This window comes from Mytilus californianus, unplaced genomic scaffold, assembly GCF_021869535.1.
Source record: "Mytilus californianus isolate M0D057914Y unplaced genomic scaffold, xbMytCali1.0.p SCAF_15, whole genome shotgun sequence".
Taxonomy (NCBI): Eukaryota; Metazoa; Mollusca; class Bivalvia; order Mytilida; family Mytilidae; genus Mytilus; species Mytilus californianus.
The window spans coordinates 9,875,476-9,902,863 of record NW_026262637.1 but is presented as its reverse complement, the minus strand read 5'-3'; the positions used below and the strand labels follow the sequence as shown (position 1 = coordinate 9,902,863).

The 27,388-nt window shown below is 32.2% G+C and overlaps 1 protein-coding gene and 1 long non-coding RNA gene across 3 annotated transcripts in view; one reads left to right on the top strand and one right to left on the bottom strand.

Moving 5' to 3' along the window:
• Positions 1–9,230, top strand: part of LOC127725365 (uncharacterized) — a 12,032-nt gene extending 2,802 nt beyond the window's left edge. Inside the window, exons 2-4 of one of the 2 annotated variants that reach the window (XR_007992962.1) lie at positions 7,291–7,344; positions 7,864–8,016; positions 8,752–9,230. This is a non-coding gene — a long non-coding RNA (uncharacterized LOC127725365). Of the gene's footprint in view, positions 1–7,290; positions 7,345–7,863; positions 8,017–8,421; positions 8,554–8,751 lie in introns of those variants that run through there. The other variant, XR_007992961.1, reaches the window with a different exon arrangement.
• Positions 2,682–27,388, bottom strand: LOC127725354 (ATP-dependent RNA helicase DHX58-like). Its single transcript, XM_052232284.1, has 17 exons — positions 27,302–27,388; positions 25,969–26,265; positions 25,187–25,456; positions 23,518–23,637; positions 22,945–23,010; positions 21,587–21,682; positions 19,438–19,503; positions 16,818–16,988; positions 16,513–16,595; positions 14,897–15,169; positions 14,323–14,485; positions 14,056–14,151; positions 8,006–8,196; positions 6,112–6,256; positions 5,378–5,611; positions 4,300–4,467; positions 2,682–3,604 (listed from the first exon to the last, which is right to left on the bottom strand). The coding sequence occupies exons 1-17, from the start codon at positions 27,351–27,353 to the stop codon at positions 2,985–2,987; spliced, it is 3,111 nt and encodes a 1,036-aa protein (XP_052088244.1). The 5' UTR covers positions 27,354–27,388; the 3' UTR covers positions 2,682–2,984.

Sequence of the window (27,388 nt, the reverse complement as noted above, 5' to 3'; positions counted from 1 at the left end):
GAAATTAAAAAGGTCATATGCAAAACAAATATCAAAATTTAGACAATATTCATGCAATAACTACAACGTAGGTAGAGTAGTCATTGATTGATTGATTGATTGATTGATAATTGGGTGATTGATTGATTGACTTAGTAATTGGTTGGTTGGTTGATTGGTTGATTGATTGATTGATTGATTGATTGATTGGAAAGGGATTTGCTCATGTAACTCAGAACGAAAGTCATGACCAATTGAGAATCCTCTTTTAATTACTATTATTATTGTTTTGTATTATTCTAATTATTTTGTTTTCTTAATTTCACCAATGAAAGTTACACTAAATCTTGCCTGTGCAATGGATTAATTTGTAAACTTCTTGGAATTCTATAATAGCCATCCGAATACAATGGGACACGCAAGAATGTGAAAAATGAACATGTATTTGTCCTTCAATAACTTAAGTATACCTCAACTTTTTTAATGATGGTATCCACTTTGGTAAGTTAGTAAGGCAATAGAGTTCGATTTTGACTTTTTTGGCAAACTACCATAGTTTTCGGTAATAATTCTGCATAAAACCATATGGGTTAGCACAATTTTTTACAGAATTTTCTTAAAGAATATTTGAACTCAGTGACTTTTAATAATGTTGTAACCTGTAATGTAAAGATGCGAAATTTAACTATATTAAACACATACCATTTAAAAAGTACAAGAAGAAGATGTTCCATTTTCCATCAAATCAATGGAATCATAAAAAGCATATTATAATATAAGACATTATTTTAAACAACAGCTAAAAACAATAATCAAGTATACATACGAAGAAAAAACAGTTTGAACATATATAAAATTGAGAATGGAAATTGGGAATGTGTCAAAGAGACAACAACCCGACCATAGAGCAGACAACAGCCGAAGGCCACCAATGGGTCTTCAATGCAGCGAGAAACTCCCGCACCCGGAGGCGTCCTTCAGCTGGCCCCTAAACAAATATGTATACTAGTTCAGTGATAATGGACGTCATACTAAACTCCAAATTATACACAAGAAACTAAAATTAAAAATGATACAAGACTACATATGAATGAAAATAAATTTGTAAGTGTAAAACCTCCTTCTCAGGAACACTCCAACATAAAAAAAAGTGCTTTTGATGATTTTGCAATTCAGTGGATATGATACGTAACGTGATCATGGTGATGATATGGCATTAATGTCGACTTACAAAATGTACATTGTAATATTAGCGGCTGTGTTTATTTTTTGTTTTCTTTGTTTGTTTTTGTGTATTTTTTTTTTTTTGCTTTTGTTTTTTTTTTCAGCAATGCTTATAGTATGTGTATTTTAATCTGAGACGTGATGTCAAACACCCAAATCTAACTACACGACGTACATGTCAATGTTCACGTTATAATAATTATCAACCTCAAGGAGAGGAGAAATAGCCTCAAAAATGTCTTTGTTTTATCAAAATTACTACTAGCATGTTGATGCTTTTAACAACTATTCATTTACTTAACGTATATAAAACGTCTTGATACTAGTCAACGATCTTTCTTACGAGGGCGCTGGATCGTTACGAGTAACGATACATGTACACAATAAATAAATTATATAAACGCCTAAAAAGTGTACAAAATAACACCAATAATAAAAAAGGAAACATTAAACGTAATTATCTATAACTATTTCGGATAACAGATATCCTTCATCAGTATGATTATGATGTCTATGTGTTCGGTTTTAACTGTTTTATTGTATAAATTTCAAGATTGTTATAGTTTAATCAGAATAGATTGATATGATTCAGTTTACATCATAATCATACTGATGAAGGATATCTGTCATCCGAAATATTTATAGATAATTACATTTAATGTATTGGTGTTGTTTTGTACACTTTTTAGGCGTTTATTTATATATATATATAAACCGGATATGGTGTACAAATTATTGCACCTCATGTTTTGGTATATCATCTTTTCCGCAAGTTTATTATATTCTGTTTGGTATTAAATTAATATTAAGATCCATTTTGTTACATCTAGTGATCAATTTATTTCGCAATCGCCAATGGCAGTCAGCAGGGTTTAAGAACATCCGTTGTTCGACCTGTTAGTCAAATGCGTTTTGTTAAAAATATACTTTTTCACTTTTTTGGTCTTTTGGAAAATGTTGTTTGTGCTGTATTTAGACCCCTCTACGAAGAAATTTGTTTTACATGCACACGTATAAAAATTGCGGTTTTTATCCAACGCAATCATAGGTTTGAACGTTGTTTTCAATTTAGACTTGTTTATATATATATATATATATATATATAGAAGTCTATAAAAAGGACCAACCAGCAAATTTACTATGTACCGGATCGTCTAGAATAGACGATACTGTGCAGATAAGGAAAAAAATTATATAAGTCTAGAGATTTGCACAACGATACTAATATAAGATGGTATTATACGAAGATGTTGTTAATAAATCGTGTTGACAAATATTTCGGCTTAACAAATAGCCTTCTTCTTCTTCACCGAAGAAGGCTATTTGTTTTTCGGCTTAACAAATAGCCTTCTTCTTCTTCACCGAAGAAGGCTATTTGTTAAGCCGAAATATTTTTCAACACGATTTATTAACAACATCTTCGTATAATACCATCTTATATTAGTATCGTTGTGCAAATCTCTAGACTTATATATATATATATATATATATATATATATACAGAGAAACTCATGTAGCTAAATTTGGTTTAGCAAACACTTCTGTGAAACAAATCATAGCAATAAAGAACACTTTTCTAAATAAAGCGTGAAATATTAAATCTAATGGTCACCAGCTCATAATGTGATGCCCGTTTCTATTCGCTTGATTGCATTCTACACACTGTGCAACTCCTTACCAAAGTTAAAGTCTGTAGCAAATACAAGTACTTTTTAATTTTTTGAAGCATGAAAGGTAACATGAATTTTACAACTGTTACTGTCCTTTCTATTTAATTTATGTCATTCTGGTGTCGGAAGCTGACTAGCTCTGAAAGCAAGTATGTCATCATCATCCACTGTTTCAATCTTATATGGAACATCCTTCCATTTCTTAATATTTATAAATCCTTGTTTTGCCACATTATATACTTTGATATGCTTCTGAGCCAAGACAACTAATTCACAGTCATTGTACAGGTTTATATGTCCCCATTCATGTCCACATTCACCAGAGACTTTATCAGTCAGTTTTATGTCTTCAGTTACAACGTGTGTTATTGGCTTGCGTGTAATACGTCCATAGATAGAATTATCAAACACGACGTGGAGTGAACTTTTAAGTATTCGTAAATTATGACCGTCAACAATTTCTTTTGAACATTTTCTACAGTTTACTTTGAATTGTGCAACAACTTTATGTTTCCTTGTTTCAAGCGCTTTCTTCCGTTCAACGTCTTCAGATTGAAAGAGAAGTTGTTCACCTCTATTTATCTTTTCTCTAACTTCATGCTCGGTCATTGCTATGACAGCATTCACTGCCTTTTTCATCAACACCATCCTCTCTATGTTAATGGTTTCACGTAAATTTTCTTTTTCGGATCCTATGATAAACTCCTTTCCACCAGCTGTTCTAATTCTACCTGAAAATCCATTAAAGTGTTAAATTTAACTAAGAATTTAGGTTAATAATATTGTAGTGTTACTAACTTGCTGATTCTGTATTGGTCCATGTATTGATTCAATGTCTACTGTATTGGTCCCGAGGGCCAATACAGCTGACCGACAATCAATACAGGTCCAATATAGAATCAGCAAGTTCGTAACACTTTTATTAAATAATCAAAACAGTCAATATAGCTGGTTCTGTATGGCCAGTCAGCATGACAGGAAGTAGCTACAGCTGGTCCATATGACCATTCCGTATGACACGAAGTAGCTACAACTGGTCCGTATGACCAGTCCGCATGACAGGAAGTAGCTACAGCTGGTCCGTATGAATTTCAGTTGAAGTATAAAAACTCATCAACGATACCTGGCTTGTAGTTTGTACGCCAGACGAGCGTTTTGTCTACATAAGACTCATCAGATTAGATATAATATATCGATAATATTATAAAACTCAACAAATATTACAGATTTATAGTTTAGTACGGTAGGCGTATGTTTGTTTACCTAAGACTTGTTTGTTGTTTGCATTGGTTGGTATATCCCAACAGATTTACGCCTGTTAATATATGTTTTAAAATAAAAAAATAAAAAAGGCCAAATAAAATATATTTTTAATGGTTATCTTTATTGTAAGAATACAATTCATACTTTAAAGCTATTTACAAACCTCTCATTTGGCAACTTGTAATTTCATTTGCCGTAAATCGGTATCTTATCGTCATGTTACATTCAGGTATATCAATTCCTTCGCTGGCTACTGAAGTCGCCACAATACACTTGTGCACACCAGATTTAAAGTTATTTAACACTTCCAGTTGTTTATGTTTGGTAAGACCTTACGAAAACAGAATGAATTGAAATAAGTAAATCAAATCAAACATTAAAATAAAGAATGATAATACGTGAACAAAATGTATATGCATTCAAAAAAAGGGTTAAAATATTCTTTTAACATAAAAAGGGTTATCAAAAGTTAGGTCAAACACCACACACCCAATCAATAAATCTTCTTAAAAACGACGAAAACAAAGGTATATTATTTTCTCCAGAAACATGTATGCCTTCGGGTAAAATTGAACCTTAAATATAAAATATTATAATTATACTGGTCGAGGACCAGCTACCGTCACTGGGCTTATTTTGTAATAACGGATGCGTTGCATGAATTCGGCATACTGCTAATATCTGCAGACATATACTTTTGCTTCATATTTAAAAACTCTGTTTGTTTGATCCTATTAGGATAATGCAATTCCGAGTTTTTCTTTTTTATAACACGTTGTGGGAAGATATACGTGCGGGGACATGACGTCAAGGCTTTATGGCGTCCTTGATTTAAGAATACAAAATGTTTTCAAATACACAATATATCAAATATATAATTAGATTTGTTTAAGACTCAGTCTTCTTCGAATTTTTCATACCGTAAAAAAGTATAACAATAATAACGAACTTCAAGGTAAATTAAAACAAACAGCAATATAGGCATTCCGTAGAATACTAGATCAGTAAATTCGTCATTAATTGGTGCAGTGGGTCAGTATCTAGTTTTATGATTAATCTATTAAAATATTATATATATTTCAAAATCATACAATTTTTTTTATTTTCGGTGATTTTGCAGATTCAAATTAGCCTAAATTAAAAATGCATGTTCTCCTTTGTTGTTATTATTGATCCCATAAAGAAAAAGAATATTCATCGAATAAACAGTTATTTTGATTAATGGTTATGAACATATTCACCTCCGTCCTCTAGTCCAACCTGTGACCCAGTGAAGTATTGACAGTTGAGATTTTTCATGTTTTCAAGTCGTTTGGCAAGTAACATGGCAGTAGCTCTCGTCTTCACAAAAATTAAAAACCTAGAGTTGTCTCCCTGTTTCTCATATTCAGTCTGTAGAAGATGGATAATTTTCTGTACATCTGGATTTTCTTCGACTTCCTCAGGATTAAGAGAACTCATGTTTGCGCATACATCTGAAATACATTTTTTCATGAATAGTTGTCAACCTCTTGGACTAGAGTTGTCAAAAGCGTTCCTTGATCATCGAAATGAAAACTAACCAGTACATTTGTAGCAATATTGATATGCCTTGTAATACTAGATCAGTAAATTGCTATGAATTAATGCTGTGGGTCATGATTTAGTTTAGTATTTCGATATACTATTATGCCTCATTTAACCAGACTAATCTTATCTTCCAATGAAGTGTTGAACATGTGGAAGATAAGATTAGTCTGGTTAGAAGTTCTATATACTGTAACAGTTATTGGTTTGTAATTGTGAATTATGTTTTTGCCTATATCTAATTATTAATTTTGACATACTGTCTGTGTTTAATATTATAGAAAACATCGTTCTTTTGCAAAGATTTTCAGTGTCATAAGTTTGTTAGGAGATAATATGTCATAATTAATTTTATGTTTGTCATGGATAAAAGCTGATATAACACTGGATGTCCCGGGAATAAACTCACCGTCTAGATATTTCGAAATTTCTTGTTCTTCTATTGTATTGGCATTTTTACTTTGAATTGATTCCTGTGACGACTTTCTGGTTATCAAGTCCACAACTGCGTGTGTGTCAAGAAGTGAATTCATTTCCAGACATTCTGCATATATCTAAGAAAACATATATAACATATTTTTATCAATGAAGCAATCGTTGTACGACAAATGTAATTAAAAGAGAGATACCAGAGGAACATTCAAACTCATAAGTCGAAAATAAACTGACAACACCATGGCTAAAAAAGAAAAAGACCAACAGACAAACAGTAGTACACAAAACACAACATAGAAAACTAAAGACTGAGCAACACGAACCCCACAAAAAACTGGGGTTGATCTCAGGTGCTCCGGAAGGGTAAGCAGATCCTGCTCCACATGTGGCACCCGTCGTGTTGCTCATGTTAGTACAAACCCGGTAATAAGTCAAATTCGGTAGGTCATATTCGGTAAAAAGGGGGACGGGATTGTAGTTACGACATTTGGAACATATCCGCTATCATCTGTGAAACGGATATTCAATAACGCTCAACCAACTCGTGATGTACACTTTAAATGCGTATTTCGGTGTTTTATCAAAACATATAAAATTTCTGTATAGCAACATCCCAGCTACACCGGCATACGGAATATTGTATCCATCCTTTGATACAATTTTCCAGTGCTTGCGTTTCCTTTCACGATTGTATTGATTGAGGGTCATTGCATTGCTTATAATGAAGCTGTTGCATCAAGGGTTTTAAGTTGAAAAGTTGTAGTAAGCCCTTCAAAAGATGTTTGACGCCACCATAGTTTGGTTGACTGTTATGGAAAATCTGTATCACTACAGATAGGTTCCACTTGTCATAACCACAACCCTGACCACTTTTCTTAATTGTTACATTACGAAACTTGACTTGTATCGAATTTCTACTTGTTTCAGCTTTATGACGGGTGTTCAATGTGGAACATGAACTGCATACCACAACGCAGCAGTTCAACTCTGCCTTTGCGAGGAGTTCTTGTTGCTTAGTTTTAAGTTTTTATATGATGTTGTTAATTGTTATTTGTCCTTTCATCGAAATATTTTTATTTTTCACCATGGTGTTTTTATTGGACTTGTACATTTCGAATGACCCATTGAATCATTTTTCTCTTTTTTGTTGCAGTAAAACGTTCACAATTGGAAATTAGCCGATAAGGATCAAAGATTTCCTCTGGAGGTAATTAAATGTAGTCGTCCATAAATGAAGTTGTACATTGTTAGAGACTTGTTCATTTCATTCCTTCTTAATTTGACTTCAGTTGGCTACAACATTTAAAAATGGACAGTATTTTATAAAATTTTCTAGTTGCAATGATAACAAATTGAATTTCAATTAAGTTTCAGTGGGAGCATATGTATCTCCAATTTGTCCATACTTCCCACCATTAACTCGAAGGAACGATGATTCTCCCAATTATTAATCCTGTTGAATTTCTTAATTTTTTGTTTTGTAGTTATAGAGTATTTTTTTTTCAAATGTCTCGTATCAACGATTGCCTTGGTTGTTGTCCGTTTCCATGATTTATTCCTTTCTATCATGGTTAAAATTGTCAATGTGCATTCAGAGTAAAGATGCAACATTACAAAAATGTACGTACAAAGTACGAAAGACAGAAGAAGAAAAAAAAAATCGACGTATCTCTTCTGACACCTTGTTAACAGTAGGAATCATCAATGTTTTTTTTTTAACTTTCAGACAGCAATATAGAAATAGAAAGAATTAGAATGATTGCCCATGAGGCAGCTCTCTACCAGGGACCAAATGAAGTAGAACAAGCACATACAGAAAGTGGCGGTGATACACAGCGAAAACCAAATGAGATATACAGACTACTTACTTCTAAATGACGTAAGTATGTCAACAGCAGTCTTGGAACATATTCATCTTTTTTCAAAACATTTTCCACCTTCAGTCTAGTTTCTGTTATCCACTGAACGTATGTTTGCTCTAATTTTTGAATAGGAGGGTTTTGTAGGCTTTGTTTCACGTCATGTATGTCTTGCATTTTGATATCCAGGAACTGCTGAACTGAAAATCAATAATATACTGATATGCTTAATTTTCACGTCAACAAAACCATAATTTACGGGAGAAGCCAAACTATTATGATTTTCTTAATAAGATTTGAATAAGAGACATTACAAATTTAGCAATAACAATCTTAAATTAAAAAAAGTATATAAGCCTGTTAATTTTCGAGTATATAGTAATAAGGGTTCTTAGTATTATAACGTTGAAATTTGAATGTTGAAGGTAAACAACATGTATAGCTACATGTACATGAAGACACAGTGCATGTGTATCATGCTTTTTGCGTGCGCTAGGACTACGTTAATATTTTCCGTGAAAACCTTCACATGCGTTTGGTGTCTCAAAATGGAAAAAATATTCTTAATGCAAAGAAAAAGAAGAAAGTGATGTTGTATATAGTAACTGTGTTGTTTAAAACTTTGGATTACAATCAAATGTGTATTCAGTTATATCCGATTTCAGTGCGGACAACAAAGAGGATAAAGTTATAGCAGCTTTACAATGTAGTCCTCTCCTATTCCTTTTGAGATTTTATACTTATTAGGTTATTAGGTGAATGAGAAGAACAAAAAAGAAAAGCACATACAACTTGAAGACAGGTTCACGTTGCAGAAAAAGGTTCAACCATATCGAGTGCACCTCAGTCTATTTTATTTCAACAACACTATAAGATATAATGAATGAGCACATATGAAGAGATTACAAGCGTGCAATCAATTTAAATTCTTTTGTTGTTCATCGGAATTCCCCCATCTTATATTATTTCAGAATTAAAAGAGAATTATGATCAAAATATTATATCTTTTATTCATAAAAAATGAATTGTTATAGTTATATTATTTTGTACATATATTAGGCCGTTAGTTTTCTCGTTTTAATTGTTTTACATTTGTCATTTCGGGGCCTTTTATAGCTGACTATGCGGTATGGGCTTTGCTCATTGTTGAAGGCCGTACGGTGACCTATATTTGTTAATTTCTGTGTCATTTGGTATATTGTGGAGATTTGTCTCATTGGCAATCTTATCATATCTTCTTTTTATATATAATATCTAAATTTATTGCCATGAAATGTTCGGAGATCAAGAAATCGATCAGACCTATTCACCCACTATACATGAAAAAAGATTATTCACAATTTTCCAGTATGACGCAGGCCCCCTCTTTCCTTCCTCGTTCACCAAAATTGACTCTGACTCGGCGGTTGTCTTGCAAGAGACGGTTATTGTTTACCCAAACTGTACCACCTGAATACCCTCCCCTTTTCTGTTTTTTCTGCAAGGTGCGTGTCGCTCATTTTTTTAGTTTATTTGCATATTGCTGTCACTTGTGTTTTGTTCTTCTTCATGTTACCGAAATATAATTTTGTCCCCCGATTTCCCTTTGCAAATAACGCTTTTTTTCAAAACAAAGCATTGTAAGTATACATATCTTTGTTTCTGTCCTTAATGTATAATTGTTGCATTCAATCAATTGTATCTTTTAGATCTGAACTAAAGTGAAGTGTTTGAAACTGTTCATAAATGCATTGGAAAGAAACAAATGTTATTCATATTTTTAGGTTATATACATAGTAGAAATACTTTTATTAATACCTTCCCCCCTCCCCCACCCACCTTTCCCCCTTTTGAATCAATTCAATGCAGAAAAGGATTTTATGTTAACATTTGTTTAACACAATTACCAACTGTCTAAAACTTTTTTAACAAACATATGATTAAATCTAGCACCTATGTTTATTTAATTTCAAAAAGAGTTTAATGGTTTCTAAACTAGAGGCTCCAAAGAGCATGTGTCGCTCATCTAGGTCTATGTGCTTCTTCAACAACTCTCCATCTTTGTGGACTAGAATAGAATTCATGACAAAAAATCCCTTCTTTGTTGATCATTTATGGTTATCTAAGTTTCTATCTATCTAAAATAGTTTTTCAGCTAGTTGATAACAGCGCAAAAAAAAAAGAAAAATGATTAAAATCGTTATATAAGAGAACAACTCTAAACAATGCTAAAAGGGGGTCACCAGGCGATTTAAACCATGTTTATAAAAATAAGGAGATGTGGTATGATTGCCAATGACACAACTATCCACCAAAGTTCAAATGAAGTGATCGATGTAAGCAATTATTAGCAACCGTACGGCCTTCAACAATAAGAAAAACCCATACCGTATGTCACTTATTTGTAGATTTTGTCTTGCTGATCAAATTTGCTTATTTAAGTTTCTATCTATCTATTATAGTTTTAGGCAAAAACACAAAAAAAAAAGGTCAGAACCATCATTAATGAGTAATAACTTAAATAAGGGGTCGTCAGACGATTTCAACTATTCGATTTATTTGTAGATCTTGTCTTGCTGATTATTTTTGCCTATCTAAGTTTCTATCTAACTATTATACTTTTTCAGATATTAGGCAAAAACGCAAAAAAATAGTAAAAATAGTCTTTAAGGGCAATAACTCCAATAAGGGGTCATCAAACGATTTCAAGCACGTTGACTTACTTGTAGAACTTATCTCACTGATCAATTTTGCGATATAAAGTTTCTCTCTATCTATTATGTTTTTCAACATAATAGGCTAACATTTTAAAAAGTTGTTAAAATTTGTCGTTTAAGGGCAATTACTTCTATAAAAAGGCGTCTGACAGTTTGAAAGTAAATAGACAATAGGTAGATCTCATCATTCCAAACATTTCTGCCCTTGTCAATTTTATTTTATTTCTCTATTTATAGTGGTTTCCAAGATAATAGACAAAACTTGCATTTTATCCCCTATGTTCTATTTTTAGCCATGGAGGCCATCTTGATTTTCATATCCAAAGACAGACGTGGATAAATATTTTGCAAAAAGAAATACCTAAAAGCACCAAAAACAAATTACAACGAGCATCATCAACCAGATTTATGCTAAAGGAGACATCTGAAAAAATGGTTGTGAAATAAGTGTCGCTGGCTATTGGAAAAGTTAAAAAAAATTTTTTTCAAGAAACCGTCTTGATGAGTGACGAAATTATTGTATTGGAAGGTGACCTTTATATAAATATCACATAGCTGAGAGGGTGATAGAGCAGATTGTTACCCCGAGAAAACATTGTTTACTAAGGCGAAGCCAAGGTTGACAATGTCTTTTCGAGGGGTAACAATCTGCTCTATCACCCTCTCAGATATGTGTTAATTAATTTATTATACTGAATGTTCTGTTATTACTGTCTATTAAATTTCAAATTCAAAGTCATAAACTATGACGTCTTGTACATAACAATAATCCGTATTTATTAAAGCGCAAACTTGATCAAGCGTCTCCGTAATAGAGTATTTGCCATGGGATAGAGTAAATTTGTCTCCCTCCTATTAACCAATCAAAATCTAGCATTTTGACATGAAGAAAAATAAAATAAAATGTTTTTGTGTAATTGTCATGTGTTCTTTCGTTGAAAAGTTTTTTCATATGAAGAAACAAATTGTGTTTTGTTTTTTCAGTCCTTGAACTATCATTTACCTGTACGAATCAATTATGCTATCTTCAGCTGTCCAATATTTTTAAGAAAGAGGAGGGTTATTCGTAAAAAATATTGGAAGTTGAAGGTAACCTAATGGCCCGAGAACACAGTTATTTCGTAGTGCATTTCTTTCAGACAATAAATGAAAATTAAAAAAATCCCACCTGCGCTTTCTCAATAACATTTTTACAGTTTGGTGTCCTACTTTTGGGACAAATTTCTAGACATATATGCAAAATTATAGAAAACTTCACTCAAAATATGGACTATTTTATCTTAAGGGGGTCTTGAATTCTTTTCACAGCTTCCGAAATACTATTTTTAACCTTTTTCAGCTGGACCAAATCACTACTTTCCTTTAAAATTCATGACCCAATTTTTTTACAGTGAAATTTCATCCCTACTACTTGCTATTTGAGGCACAAAGCATGAAGAAATAAATTTGGAAAGGGTATAAAAAAAAATTGCAAGTATTACACTGTCCACACTAGGGACAACGAAAATCAAAGGACGATAAATGTGTTCCCGAACCTAATAAGGTAGAAAGAATTCACGAATCTTAATCAAACTTGGTATGACCAAAGCTTAATAAATTATAAGACTGTTGATCAAGTGTCATGTCAACAGGATATATATTATAGGCAATATGATTAATTTTATATTAAACTTTGCGTGTTAAATTTTGACGTAAAAATTGAAGAATTCCATGCCAACTATCAACATTTTGTGCTTTAAAAATTCAAATGTTGCAAAAAAGTACTTTTTAAATGCCCTTATATTTAATATATCATGTATTAACAGCAATAGAATACTCATTTAATGTATAAGATTTATTACAATTATTCAAAAGTCAATTTTATGTGAACCTGTACCTGAAAATAGAGGTTTTCGAATGAAGGGGGGCCTTCCATGAAGATGTAATTTTTTCAAGCAATTTTAAATTTGTGAAGTTTTTTTGTTATAAATAATCCTTCCATATGTATTTAATGTACTTTAAATGGAAAGAAAAATTACAAATAGCATATCATATGAGTATAAAATGGTCTTAGGCCAAGAAAGACTGAAAATAATTTAGGGTCGATTTAGGTCGTAGCACATGTTTACATTTAAAAATGCATACTGAAGCTATAGGAAATAGAAAACTTGTTTCTTTTTGCTCATTTCTTTGCTCAAGTGACATGATACAAGAAGTCTGAGTACAAAAGGACTCTTGCATTCAACTTTTTTTGCAGACAGTATGGTCTGATACAAAGATTTTTCACTTTTCAGTGAAAAACTTGCATGCAATTTTAGTCTCAACAGGCATATATTTGAACCACTTGCTATCCTACAGAAGAAAAGAAAGATAGTATGTGAAACGAAACAGGTACACAAGACATTGTAAAGTGCTTTTTATACAAATTTAGTGAAACCTTCATTATGGACTTCAACTTTTATGTACCAAGCTCCTCACATTTTACTTTCTTCAAACAGGCCGTTAGACAAGGACCATTCACACAACACATTATGCACATTTTGTCTGTGATAATCTACTTTTCTCTAGATTCAGAGTTCACAAATGAATAATACAACTTGATTAAAGCCTGGAAACACAAATAATGACACATGAAAACCTGTCAGATAGAAAGTCAGAATGCCACTTATGCATAAAAATTGAAAAGGCTTTGAAATGCTTATTTTGACCATATAATGCCAAAATGGGACATTTTTGCAGAATTTCTATCAAATAAAAGTTTAAATCCTTTAGTTTTATGCTATTTGACAATTTGCCACTATTAAATTATTCAGATAAGTTGCCAAAGTACAGGTTCTATATTTACGGATTTCATCTCTTAGGCCCGAGAACACAGTTATTTCGTAATGCATTTCTTTTAGACAATAAATGAAAATTAAAAAAATTCCACCTGCGCTTTATCATTAATATTTTTACAGTGTTGTGTACTTCTTTTGGGACACATTTCTAGACATATATGCAAAATTATAGAAAACTTCATCAGCTCTTACTCAAAATATGGACAATTTTATCTTAAGGGGGTCTTGAATTCTTTTGACAGCTTCCGAAATACTATTTTTAACCTTTTCAGCTAGACCAAATCACTACTTTACTTTAAAATTCATGACCCAATTTTTTTACAGTGAAAAGTCATCCCCCTACTTGCTATTTGATCGAGGCATAAAGCACGAAGAAATAAATTTGGAAAGGGTATACAAAAAATGGCAAGTAACACACTGTCCGAACTAGAGACTTTATTGTCTTACAGGTAAATGATAGTCCAATCACTGAAATAAAGAACGGATACAACAACAGAATGACGTCACAACAATGTTTTAATATGTATTCAATGGAATCAATACTAACCCTTTTCAGACTGAAACAATTCTTCAACATAGGATATTGATAACTCTAATCTACGTCGTATTGGATCTCGTGTTCTGATTTTCATCGGTAATACAACTGAAAAAACAATGTCCACAAAATCAGCGTTCTAATAGAAATAATTTATGCAAAATATGGCATGTGGTATAGATCAATAATTACTAAGATCACATTTTCTTTATGAGAAGTCACAATGTATACATGAATCATGGGAAATGCTGATCGAAAGGGAAATAAACGTTTGTTTACCTTGTTCCGGCTCAGAGGTATATTCTTGAAGATTATCTTTATGCTTACGAACGGTAGACAAATGTACTACATCCATTTGTGTCATGACCTTCATCAAGTGTTCCTTTGCTGAAAACTCATCTTTAGCTTTGTTTGTTCCTGGAGAGGCCGTTAAACCTACTATCTGAAATGAAGCATGAATAGAATTGAACTAAATATTGAAAGGACATAACTATTTGATAAAAAGAGATAAACAATTGCAAATTTCGAAGTTATTTAAGTATTTACACAGATATAAATTAGGAGGCGGAAGATAACAAAGAGAAAAATTCAGAAGAAGGAATGAAACTGACCACGCCATAGTAAAAAACGAAAAAACGACGCAAAGACAAACAATTTCACCGAACAATAAACAGAAAATTAAAGACTCAGAGACATGAACCCCAATTTAAACAGGGAATGATATGATCATGAGGTGCTCCGGACGGATTTAATAAGAAAAAAGAGAAATAATTTAATACTTTTAATAGAGAGGCAGAAGATACCAAAGGGATATTCAAACTTATAAGATGACAAACTAACATCGTATGCATACCTGCGGCAATTTCATTTCCTTTGCATCATGTTTTGCTTTCCGATAAGTTGCCATTATATCGTTATATGGTGTTTTCCCATGTACATGGTGGCATTCATCCAAAACTAGCATGGAAAATGTATCTATAGGCACAGGAAACTTCTCCTCTAATTTCATTTTATTCATTAACAATTGAGGCGTCATAAAGAATAGACGACCTTTGTCGAACTGCAGTCGTGCAGACTCATCTGTGCTTTCTTGTCCGACTAGAAATTGTTTAATGTCGTTAGATTCCTGAAAGAAAAGTCGCACAGAAGATATAAATGCCTACATGGTATTTATATCTTTTGCAATTAGCCCAATCTACAGCGTATTAGAACAATTTTCTTGCATTTGTGTTGAATATAAACATTATCATATGAAGTTTGTAATACAAATATGTAGAAATGTAAATCCTGAGACCAGTCAGACTAATATCTTAAAAGATCATCTGACGATTTATAATAGCTTTTTTCACCTTTTGATTTTCGAATTATAAGGTGCGAGGAAATAGAGTTCATAGACATTTCCTTTGAGTAATCATTCAATTTGGTTAATATGTGCAATTCATTTAAGGTAGGCAGAAATGGTAGCATTTTTTGTTAAATCCTCTGCCCATATCATATTTTGAATATGTATGATGGCTTGTTTCAAAGATGAGATGTGTTCCCGTATGTGGTAAATTTTCGGGATACAAAATGAGATCAAATTTCCAGTAATTTAGCATACCCCTAACAGCCCTTTGTGATGCGTCTTCTCGAGGTAAAAGATCCCTTTTTCATACAATAAGATCCTTAAAAATTCAGTCCTTTGCAAACATTTAATTTTAATTCTTTTTTTCTATGATCATCTGCTCTTCAAGTCAGCACAAATAGTTAAGCTCAGTCATTTGTTAAATATAGGAAACTTTTCCAATATCACTGCACAGATATTACCAAACTATATTTGAGTACCTCAATTTGAGGTGCATTAGGAATATTGCCCCAAATGATAAATGAGTAAAACCTTCCTTAATTATTATTAATAATATTCAAACTGGAATTTTTGTTACATATGTTCCTAAGTCGCAATTTGAATCATATTTGAAACATTTTCTTCAACATTAAGATTTAGCACTGAATATACATTTATGTCTTAATAGCTAAATTCGACAGTTATTGTGTATGGTGAGAGACCTTCATGAAGGTATCATACATTTATATGTACAAAATTAAGATTCAGAGTGATTTGAAGCTCGACATTTTGGATAGACACCTGGCTTTTATTGTCGTGCTGACCTCTAAATTCCTTTTCGTAATTGGTGTTGTTTGATAACTGTGTAATTGATGTAGAAACCGAATCTCTTTATATTGTCATAAGAAACTACCATTTAACACGATGTTTTATGCTATGGGTTTTCAATTTATTTAGGCAACTGCAAAGATGAAGAAACTTCCATGAGGTTTTGATTTTTCTCCATACATATTTGTAATTTCATAGATGTCGTAGGTCTAAATGTAAATGATCCTCTAACATGTCTTATCAGTATCATGTTTTCCATAGTACAAAGGATGTTATTCATTGGAGCATTTCAATTAAAATATGGTTATCAAATATACCTGCAAATACTTCAGGATGTCGCATGCTTTTTTGTATTGTTGATCTAACAAAGGATTGGTTCTTGCCATAAATACAACCTTGGCTAGAAAAGTGAAAAAACCAAATATTTCATTCATGTGAATATAGTACAGTGAAAGTTTGAAGTTGCATTATCAAATTGTAATTACCTGATATTGTTTTTATCAAACCCACAGTACAAACAGTAAATGACTTTCTCTATCTAAAATTGAACTTTTAATATGTAAATCATGATGTGCAAGTAAATGATGTATTATATCAAATGTGATAAATTTAAGGGTCATACCATTTGGATTTCGTCTCATATGTTCATCGATTATATGGAAGGCGACAATTGTTTTTCCCGCATTCGTCACTGCACAAATTATTGTGTTTTTCCCTTGAAGTGCATTCTCTGCTAACTCTTCTTGGTATTTACGAAGTCCACTGTAACTATTCTGAGTTGGTTCCCCTTTTACTAAAAATATGAACTAAACTTGATTGGCGTTCTTGCATTTTAAATATCTATTCGCGAAAAGAATCTTTGACAATCATTTCAAGAAATATAGTAATCTGTTAAGTTGGCTGTACTGTATAACTTGTGTCTTTCTTTGTTACAATACCGTAAAAGAGAAAGATATCAAAGGGATGTTCAAACTAACCAGTCGAAAACAAAATGACAATGCCATGGAAAAAAACGAAAAACGACGAAAAGACAAACAACAGTACACAAAACTTAACACAGAAAGCTAAAGACTGAACAGCACGAAACTCACCAAAAACCAGGGTGATCTCAAGTGCTCTGGACGGATGAACATAATTTTGATAGCAAAGTTATAGCAAAATGCGAACACGCTCATGAAATCGTCATTTAAACAAACGACGTTTCAAATTAAACGAATACAGAAAGGTAGGTGATTTCGCGAGCAGATTATTTTTGCTAATGTTGTGACTCAAATAAAAGCACAAATGTAAAGTATTTCCATGCGTCTATTTGGTTTTAAAGTAAGATCAGAATTCAGATCAGGAAAAATGCAAAAATAAAATCTCGCGAAAAGGTTTGTTCGTTTAAAATTTGAAACTTAAAACTGAGGAAAATTACAGTACATAAACGACACGATGGCAATATATGAGACAGACAGAAACGTTCAAATGTGAAATTATTCATAGTTGATTAACGAATAAATGTGGAATTACCCAAAATCTTTAAGAAAAGAGTACTTTGCATAATTTGGTGTATAACTTTAAAGCTACTTTCTAATTAAGATTCAATAGATCCGGATAATAGCATTGAAAATGCTGTTGACTGCGTTGATACAACATAAGGTAAATACACATGTATAGGCAACAGTAGTTTACCGATGTTTAAACTCATAGATCGATTAGGACAAATCAATGGAATAATCAAAAACTGAGGGATCGCATGAACTCTTTAGAGACCAAGAAAGGGGGTGTCGCCATGGTAAAAGTTTCCGGCAATAAATGCATCTACCGCTATGCAAATAAATACTCAGTCATAATTTCACAATCGGGAATAGGAAATATTCGGTAAATTTATAAGTTAGACGACTATCCGATTATAAAAAAAATATTAGACTATCTTCAATGAAGAAATGCATTGTATTTAAGGAAATCGAAAACGGTGTAAGGTTTGCGTTTGTTGATTACTACAGAAATATTTTGCTGATATCACAAGTTATTGTTACCAGTATCTATATTTTTCAAATAAACTTATCCTAAAAGGTTACCAATTCAACACTGTAATTAGATCTTTGAATATTGTTTATATTGATTTTGTTATCAGTAAATTAAAATCAAACTAAATTTTTTTTATATATACATATACACATTCATGGTTCTACAATCTGTCGATACCTGTATCTTGGCATTGCACAATGTCATGTTTTTTCCGACTGTTTATGACGTCTTTACACTAAATTCATTGGATGTCTGATGTGTACTGATTGATATTTTAGTCTTAGATGCATGATTTTTTTCTTAGTTGTTATTGGCTTTGAACTAGCTGTCTGTAACTGTCAGTAACTGCGAGTACTCTCAGATCTGTACTAAGTGTTATTTTGTTGTGGGGGATGTATTAATACCCGTCCACGTCCACTCTGTGTTTTTATGCCCCACCTAGGGGCATTATGTTTTTCGGTCTGTGCGTCCGTTCGTTCGTCCGTCCGTTCGTCCGAGACTTAGTACACATGTTCTCTATGATATGATCTTTCTAATTTTAATGCCAAATTAGAGTTTTGACCCCAATTTTACGGTCCACTGAACATAGAAAATGATAGTGCGAGTGGGCATCCGTATACTATGGACACATTCTTGTTGTTAGATGTATTTCTATTTGTATCCATCTGGTGAGTTAAGCCTTTTTCAACTGATTTTTATGCTGTACTGTTACACCACTGTCCCAGGTTAGGGGAGGGTAGGCGCCTTCAAACGAGTTTAACCCCGCCACATTCTGTATGTGCCTGTCCCAAGTCAGGAGCCTGTAATTCAGTGGTTGTCGTTTGTTGCTGTGTAACATATTTGTTTTTCGTTCATTATTTTATACATAAATTAGGCCGTTAGTTTTCTTGTTTGAATTGTTTTACATTTGTCATTTCGGGGACTTTTGTAGCTGACTATGCTTTGTGGGCTTTGCTAATTGTTGAAGGCCGTACGGTGACCTATAGTTGTTAATTTTAGTGTCAGTTGGTCTCTTATGGAGAGTTGTCTCATTTGCAATCATACCACATCTTCTTATTTTTTATATTATATATATCCGTTGTAAGGACTAAGATTGTCAAAGACGTGATTTGAATACTTCTTTAATTCAATATATTTAATCAAAATATGACAATAGAATATAAGGCAGTAAATGTTTCAAGAAATGAAATAAGAACTAACTCAGATTGGCACATTAAAACTTGGCTTACCTGTATCTTCTTCGTGTTTTGGTTTTTTATTGTTACTCGCTGAATCCTCAACATCTACTATTTCGTCTGTAAATAAGTTTTAACTTTAAGTTTTATGTTTCTTACTAATGCATTTGTCTCATCCTGCGTCCTGCATTTACAATCTAAATCTTGGTATCTATGTTGAGTTTATTAACGCCTTCGATAGATTAAAAAAAGATATGAATCATTCTGACATTAACAGGTCCGTGTATTACTTCTGGATTAGGTGATACATGCATAGCAAGAGTTGCTTTTCCAGTTGACGCATCTGGTCTCACTCCTGTTGTTGTGATTCCATCCGTTTATACTTCTTAGTGTGAATAGAAATAAATAAAAGCTTTATGCGAATTGAACACCTATAAATTACTGTTTATAGGTATTAGAGATTTACAATATGTGTATGAGTCCAAATACGATCAGAGCTACAGTAATACAGTTTAAATGACGAAGAGCGATCTCAAAATAATAAAATTATTGTTAACATTGTACTCTAATCATTATAGTGTTAATTGTAAGTTGTTTCGGTAAATCAATGACTATCACAAACTTGAACTATGGCTTTATGTCGTGTATTGCTGATGAAATAATTAACCACCTTTCTCTTGACGATGGTCAGGAACCACCTTTCCTGTGGGAGCAGTAGAGGAACATAAATTAAAAACAAACGAATAATGGGCCTGACAATGGAGATATAAATGCAGGCGATGCTGCGGCGAAAGCTGAAGAAATATCCACAGATAATGCTACAACCAGAATTGCAGATAATATTTATGATGCTCTTGTAAATTTTGAAGCTTCAAGAAAAGAAAACCCCGAAAAAAGAAACAAAAGAACTAAGGTCAAAGAGAGGCAAAAGATAGTAAAGGGACATTCAAACTCATAAGTCGAAAACAAAATGACAATGCTATTGCACAAAACGAAAAAGACAAAAAGACAAACAGTATACAAAAAGAAACACAGAAAACTAAAAACTGAGCAACACGAACCTCACCAAAAACCAGGGACGATATCAGGTCCTCCGGAAAGGTAAGCAGATAATGCTTGACATGTGGCACCAGTCAAACAATAATACAGAAAACTTAATGTCTATTCCAAAAAAAAAAATAACATTTTCAATACCTGTATGTACAATTTGCCAGATTTTATAAAAATTATTTCAAAGGTTGTTATCAGGAATTCCCATGACTTCGAAAATCCGTGTTGATCAACTGTTTTTAAAAATGATATGTTTCTTGAAAATAAAAATTCTATAGAAAATTGCATTGCAAGTGATCACACGTGTACAATTCTTGCAAGGTATTTAAAAAAACTTGGTATTGCCCTTGGCCAGATAAAATATGTGCAACGAAGGGGACATTGGAACTCCGTTCTTTTATTCTCAACAGAATCAATGCGAACAGGAGTATTGCATTTCAATTCATTCGCAGTAAAAACAAATCAAATATTCCGAACCCAAAAAGGTATGATAAAATTAGCAATCATTCAATTGAAAATGTTTATCTTATTCCGTAAGACTACATACGGTGGAAACAAATAACCCCCACCCCCTCCCCCCTAAAAAAAAATAAAAAAAATTATTAAAAAAAATCTGAACAAAAGTATTATCCAATTTCCTTTTAAATAATTTCCTCAGTTATGAAAGGATAATTTTTTACCCTTGAAAAATGTCATTTTTTAAATGTAAATGATCAAAATTATCAAATAACTGAAGCAATACATTTTTGTTGTGAAAGGTTTTTAATTCTGCACATATCTATAAGCGAGCTTAAAACGAAAAAGCGCACTTTCTACCCCTCAGTTAAAAAGTCAATTAATTTCATAGATGGTTTTGTCCTATTACCTCACAAAGATTGAACACGGTAAAACTAATTAGCGTATTCATTATTTTGAGATCACCCCTATAGCCTACCTGTATGATTTGTAGTCGTACTCGTACTAGGACTCCGAGTCCGACAGTTATTGTAAATCTCTATTACTCACTCTTCTAAGGCATCTGAGATCACACTGATTTTGATTTGTTTGTGTTGCCTTATTGTGGTTTTGTGCATATCCTTTTTTTTGCCGCCGGTCTTTTGTTTTCGTCTACATGTCTGTAAGAATTGTATTTGTTTAAAATTATTGTACTTACCAGCGCATCGTTTTGAATTAACTTTTTGTTCTGATGTGGATGTTAATAATGAATGAACTTTAACACTAAGTTGAAATCTATTATCCTTTGATTCGTCTAAAATAGCAAAACCAAAAACGTACATTAATATGTATTATCATATTGTTATATTTTTAGGAATATTTATTTTTCTATAATAATAAAATTACATTAACAAAACAATCGAACTCCAATGCAAATACAAAAAGGCGGAAGTCCATTAAACCTGACAAAACCAAACGCTCGACTTAATCTGCTGTCATATGCCTGACTTGGTACAATCATGTTCCGAAGAAAATAGATATGCAACCATTCTCATGCGTTTTTAATTCAAGCAAAGCCGAATTACAATTCAAAGGCAGTTTGAATAGAATACATAAATGACATGATGGCAATTTGTGTGACTCACTTTATTTCATCACTATTTGTAGAATTCACTAAAAGTATATAGCAAAATTAAAAATAAGAAGATTTGGTATGATTGCCAATGAGACAACTCTTCACAAGAGAAAAAATGACATAGAGGTTTACACCTATAGGTCACCATACGGCCTTTGTCAATAAGCAAAACCCATACCGCATAGTCAGCTATGACAGGCCCCGAAATGACAAATGTAAAACAATTAAAAAAAAAATAACGGCCTATTATATGCACAGAGCAACAAACGAAAAACAAATATGATATACAGCAACAGACGATAACCACTGAATTACAGGCTCCTGACTTGGGACAGTCACATACAGGATGTGGCTGGGTTAAACTAGTTTATTTTCGTCAAACCCTCCCCCTAACCTGGGGCAGTTGTGTAACACTACAATATAAGAACAAACTATAAAAATCTGTTGAAAAGAGCTTAACTCGTCAGATGAATTCAAAGCAGAAAAACATCTAACAAATACACAGACCGGACGTGGCAGGGTTTTTATACATTCCCACAACAACAAAATACACTAAGTACTCGTAGTAGTACTTGCATATTTTGCTACATAACGTTAAAATTAAGTTCCGATATAGACTGATTCAGCTAATACGAATATTAGCAATTCAAAAGTTGCTGGACCAGTTTACACAAAATAAGTTTTACTTACGATTATATTTAATGACAAAAATTAAAGCTAATTTAAACCAATGTAAAAGTAAAGGTTTTGTTTCTTGTGACCAATATTTGATTCGTTTCGTATAGTTTTATACATGCTGTTAAGCTTATAATTTATAAAGATGTGATCTGAATACTTCCTGTATCCATGTTATCCAATCTCTTTATAAAAAATAACCCATACATTACAACGGAGCATGTGTCACGAAAAAAGGTATTTTGCCACTTTGTAACTATGCTTACCTGTATCATCGCCATGTTTAGGTTTTTTCATCTCACCTCCTGAATCTTTAACATCTGATGTCTCGTCTGTAAATTAGTTATAGCTTATGGTTACATGTTTCTTATGAATGCTTTTTTATACTTTTTTTACCTTCAAAAATATATAAAACAAATTAACTGAATCACTTCCAGGATTTACAGTGTCAGTTGTCACTATTTAATAGAAATTATTTTCCCTTTCGTATATCTGAGCTGCACTCCATGTATGATGGAATTCGTTTTGTGTAATATTGTAAAGTGTTTGTTTATTGTTGTGTGTACGCAAATTTGTCTTTTTGTCTTTCTATAGGCCAAGGTGTTGGCTCTCTCTCTTCACACTTTGATGTTAGTTTTACCATTGGCGGTTTACTGCGTTAGTATTGTACAAGGTTGATGTTAAATGAAAGCTCAGTAAAAACAGTATTTTTTTGGAAGCAATCTTTTCGATGAACAAAAGTTGCAAATATTTTTGGTTGATTTGCTTTTTTTTATTTAAGTTCTTTTCTGCTACAAAAATGAAATAATTATATAAGTTTATGATATGCGTACACTTACCAATCAATCGTTTCTTTGAATTAATTTTCTGTTCAGTGACCGATAATACTGAATTCCCTCCTTGATTACTTGCTTTTGCTCTGTTCTCAGTTGATTCTGCTCTGTTGTCATTTGATTCATCTACAATTAAAATGTACTTGCATATTTTTTTTGAAATATTACAATTATCGATAGAACTGTGTTTTTGTCGCTTTGTTAATTACTATGTTTTTCTTTCAGTCTCTACTTTCATGCAAAAATTTCTTCTTTGACCCTTTAAATGTCCTTGAAAATAGTTTTTTTTTTATTATTTGTTATTGGCTTTTAACTAGCTGTCAGTAACTGCGAGTACTCTCAGATCTGTACTTAGTGTCTTTTTGTTGTTGGAATGTACAAGTACCCGACCACTTCCACTCTGTGTTTTTGTAAGATGTATTTCTATTTGTATCCATCTGATGAGTTAAGCTTTTTTCAGTTGATTTTTACAGTTCGTTCTTGTACCGTAACACCACTGTCCCGGGTTAGGGGGAGGGTTGGGATCCCGCTAACATGTTTAACCCCGCCACATTCTGTATGTATTTTTCTGTCCCAAGTCAGGAGCCTGTAATTCAGTGGTTGTCGTTTGTTGATGTGTTACATATTTGTTTTTCGTTAATTTTTTTTGTACATAAATTTTGCCGTTAGTTTTCTCGTTTGAATTGTTTTACATTTGTCATTTCGGAGCCTTTTATATCTGACTATGCGGTATGGGCTTTGCGCATTGTTGAAGGCCTTACGGTGACCTATAGTTGTTAATTTCTGTGTCATTTGGTCTCTTGTGACGAGTTGTCTCATTTGCAATCATACCGCATCTTCTTTTTTATATTAGACAATTGGGTAACACATACTTCTCACTGCTGTCGATTAATGATATGCATATAAACATACAACCTTAATGATTAAAAATTATTTTGTGTTTCATAATGGTGTGTCTAGTGTATATTATTAAGGTATTCCTCCATATAATGAAATAAATTAATCAATTTGTTGATTTTTCATTTATTGTTTTTTAATTAATCTAATTTAAAACCAATCAACAAAAAATCAACAAATACGTAAATAATTCACTAGATAGAAAAGAAAATAAATAAATAAGTTGAAAAATGATATTTTCGTTTAAAAGATATTTTTATCCAATCGTCATTGGCAACCATAAGTACATGACCTGAAATATTTGAACAATATCTCGTAAAAAATTGATGAGTGCATGTACATGTGAATAAATGTTTGTACGTTGGGTTTTTTCACTCTTTATCGGATATAATTTATGCTAGCGACTATTAAAGCAATGTTACGGTAATACAAATTTTAACTTTTGTTAAAATGTTTTATTCGTATTATGTTTTATATATATATTCTTTAAATTTATTTCTATTATGTTCTGTCCGACCATTTACAGCTACTTGATCGATGCCATTGTAAGTGGACGTTTCATGCAGAGAGTATTAGTAGCACGGTAGTCAGCACGCCGGTCGTTGATGCAGCCATTCTCTGTAAATTGACTGTTCCTAATTTGTTTCGATACACATGCTTTTCTAATCTAAGGGAACAATTGACTTTTTCCCCAAACTATTTAATGTGTCCCGTGTGACTCTTAGATTGACAAAATGAGCAACTTGCATACTAAGTTATAAGTCTGTCATAAATATACCTGAAATCATATACTTTTCTGTGATATTCTTTATTGAAGACAGTTCGCCTCTGTTTCTGAACACTGTGAAAAGCTCTTGACATTTCCAGTATTTGAAATGTAAGTCTTTATACCAATTATCCAGTATAGCCTTTGTTTCTGCCTTCAATGATTGGCTCGATGTATATGCTCTTTGAATACTTTCATGTGTTATTTTAAGAGAACTAAACACAAGACGTCTCTCATCCATTGTTAATTGGTCGCTGAGAAGATCAATGATTTGGTTGATGTCTTAATGAAAGGAAATATCGTTTTTATTAACTGTATAAATAGAATGTTGGCTACATACTTACTTGTTACCATATTAAAGAGTATATAATTGGCTATAATTGTAGTACACACCAATTGTAAATGATTAAGGAATCATGTCGAAATAAATGATATAGGAAAATGCAGATAACCGCCTTGAATACAAGCGGATGGATCCATGATCTAGAGCAGAAAGGATTACAAATAATTAGTAGGTTTATAACTGATGCGGATGAATTAATTATCAGAGATCATTTATTTCAAAATTTAACTTTTGAGGTTTGAAACCATTTTCTACCTAAGATCTTGAAACTAATAATGAACGGGACATTTCATATTTTGATACAAACACACACAGGACTTAAAATTAAACATCCTACGTAAACTTTAAAAACAACGTGTTTCACATCGTGAATAAATATCTGTAATCTTATTAAATTAAATTGTTTCATGTTAAAATCTAAAGTGTGAATGTACATGTATTTATATTTTACCAGAGCTAGAGACGGTTGACTGGATTTCATCAGCGATACCCTTGCATTTATTTGTTTGTAATCCCTCTATAACTAAGTCAAGAATTTCCTTAATACATGTTGATTTTGAATGCTCGTCTGTTAATGGTTTTTTCTTCCAATTATGTAATCCATCTAGTACTGTTTCCAATAAAGAGTTCTTTTTATATGCAAAATGATCCAGTCTATTCCTTTTAAATCCGAGATTAATAAACAAAGAGTCCCACTCATTTCCAATGTTTGTTGCTACTAAAGTAAGAAACTCGTCATCTAGTATGTCTGTTAAAAAAAAACACTCGGGTAAGAGTATACTAAGTGTTCAACCCTAATTTACCCCTAAATCTATGGAAACAACATATAATAAGTACATTGTAGTAGTTCTATGTGTATATTATATTTTATATATAAAATGGGATGAAGTTCTAGAGAAAACAATATGATTAAAGACGGATCAAAACAAAAGCAATCATCGTCAAGTTGTATCTACGCACTGAGTCCATTTTAATTGTAATGACCCATAAAGTGTTCAATTACACAAGATGACAATACCTCTGTGTTACGTTTGGGTGAGAGAACATCTAACGTCACAGTACCCAAATTGCACCGAGTAACCAAATTGCACCTATTTAGCAAAACTAGCTGTGGAAATCTTACAAGTTTTCTTAGAGACTAAAAAAATTGTATTTTTATGATTTGACATTATCATGCGCAACTTCCAACATAGGAATATATATTTAAATATATACACAAAACATTCACAGTATATATCATTATCAACAGATGAAGTATTCACTGGAAAAAGTAAAACATACGGAAACGTCGCCATGCGACGTCCACAAAAATGCATCTGTTAAAATTGAGCAAATAGAATATGTTACAAGCATCAATTTCTTAAAAAAATGAATAGTGAGCATGGACAAATGTCAAATTGTTCTTATTATTTATATTTTTATCAACCTGTTTATTAAACCATATGTACATTTATCTTGTGTATGTCATATTGTGTTATAATTGTTCATGTCATGTTGCCCCTTTTGAACAAATTAGGAATAAAGTTATTGTGTCAATTTACGAAGATTGACCTTATATAATCCTCCGATCGAACTATAAACTATAACACATATACATATATTTAATACGTAGATCATGGACAAAAGTGTCTGACATAAACTAAATTATGTTGAAATAATTACTTTGTAAATACTGATAAATTAACAACAAATATTTGTATTCTTAAAGATAATAAGAAGGTCGAAATAAGTGTATATGTACAACATTTGATAAATTACGACATTAAAATGTAAAATCAACCTACCAAACAACAGAGACCGAGCCGCCATGATTAAAACAAAATTTTCAGAAAACATTAAATCGAAAGTAGATTTAACATTCAAAAATCTAT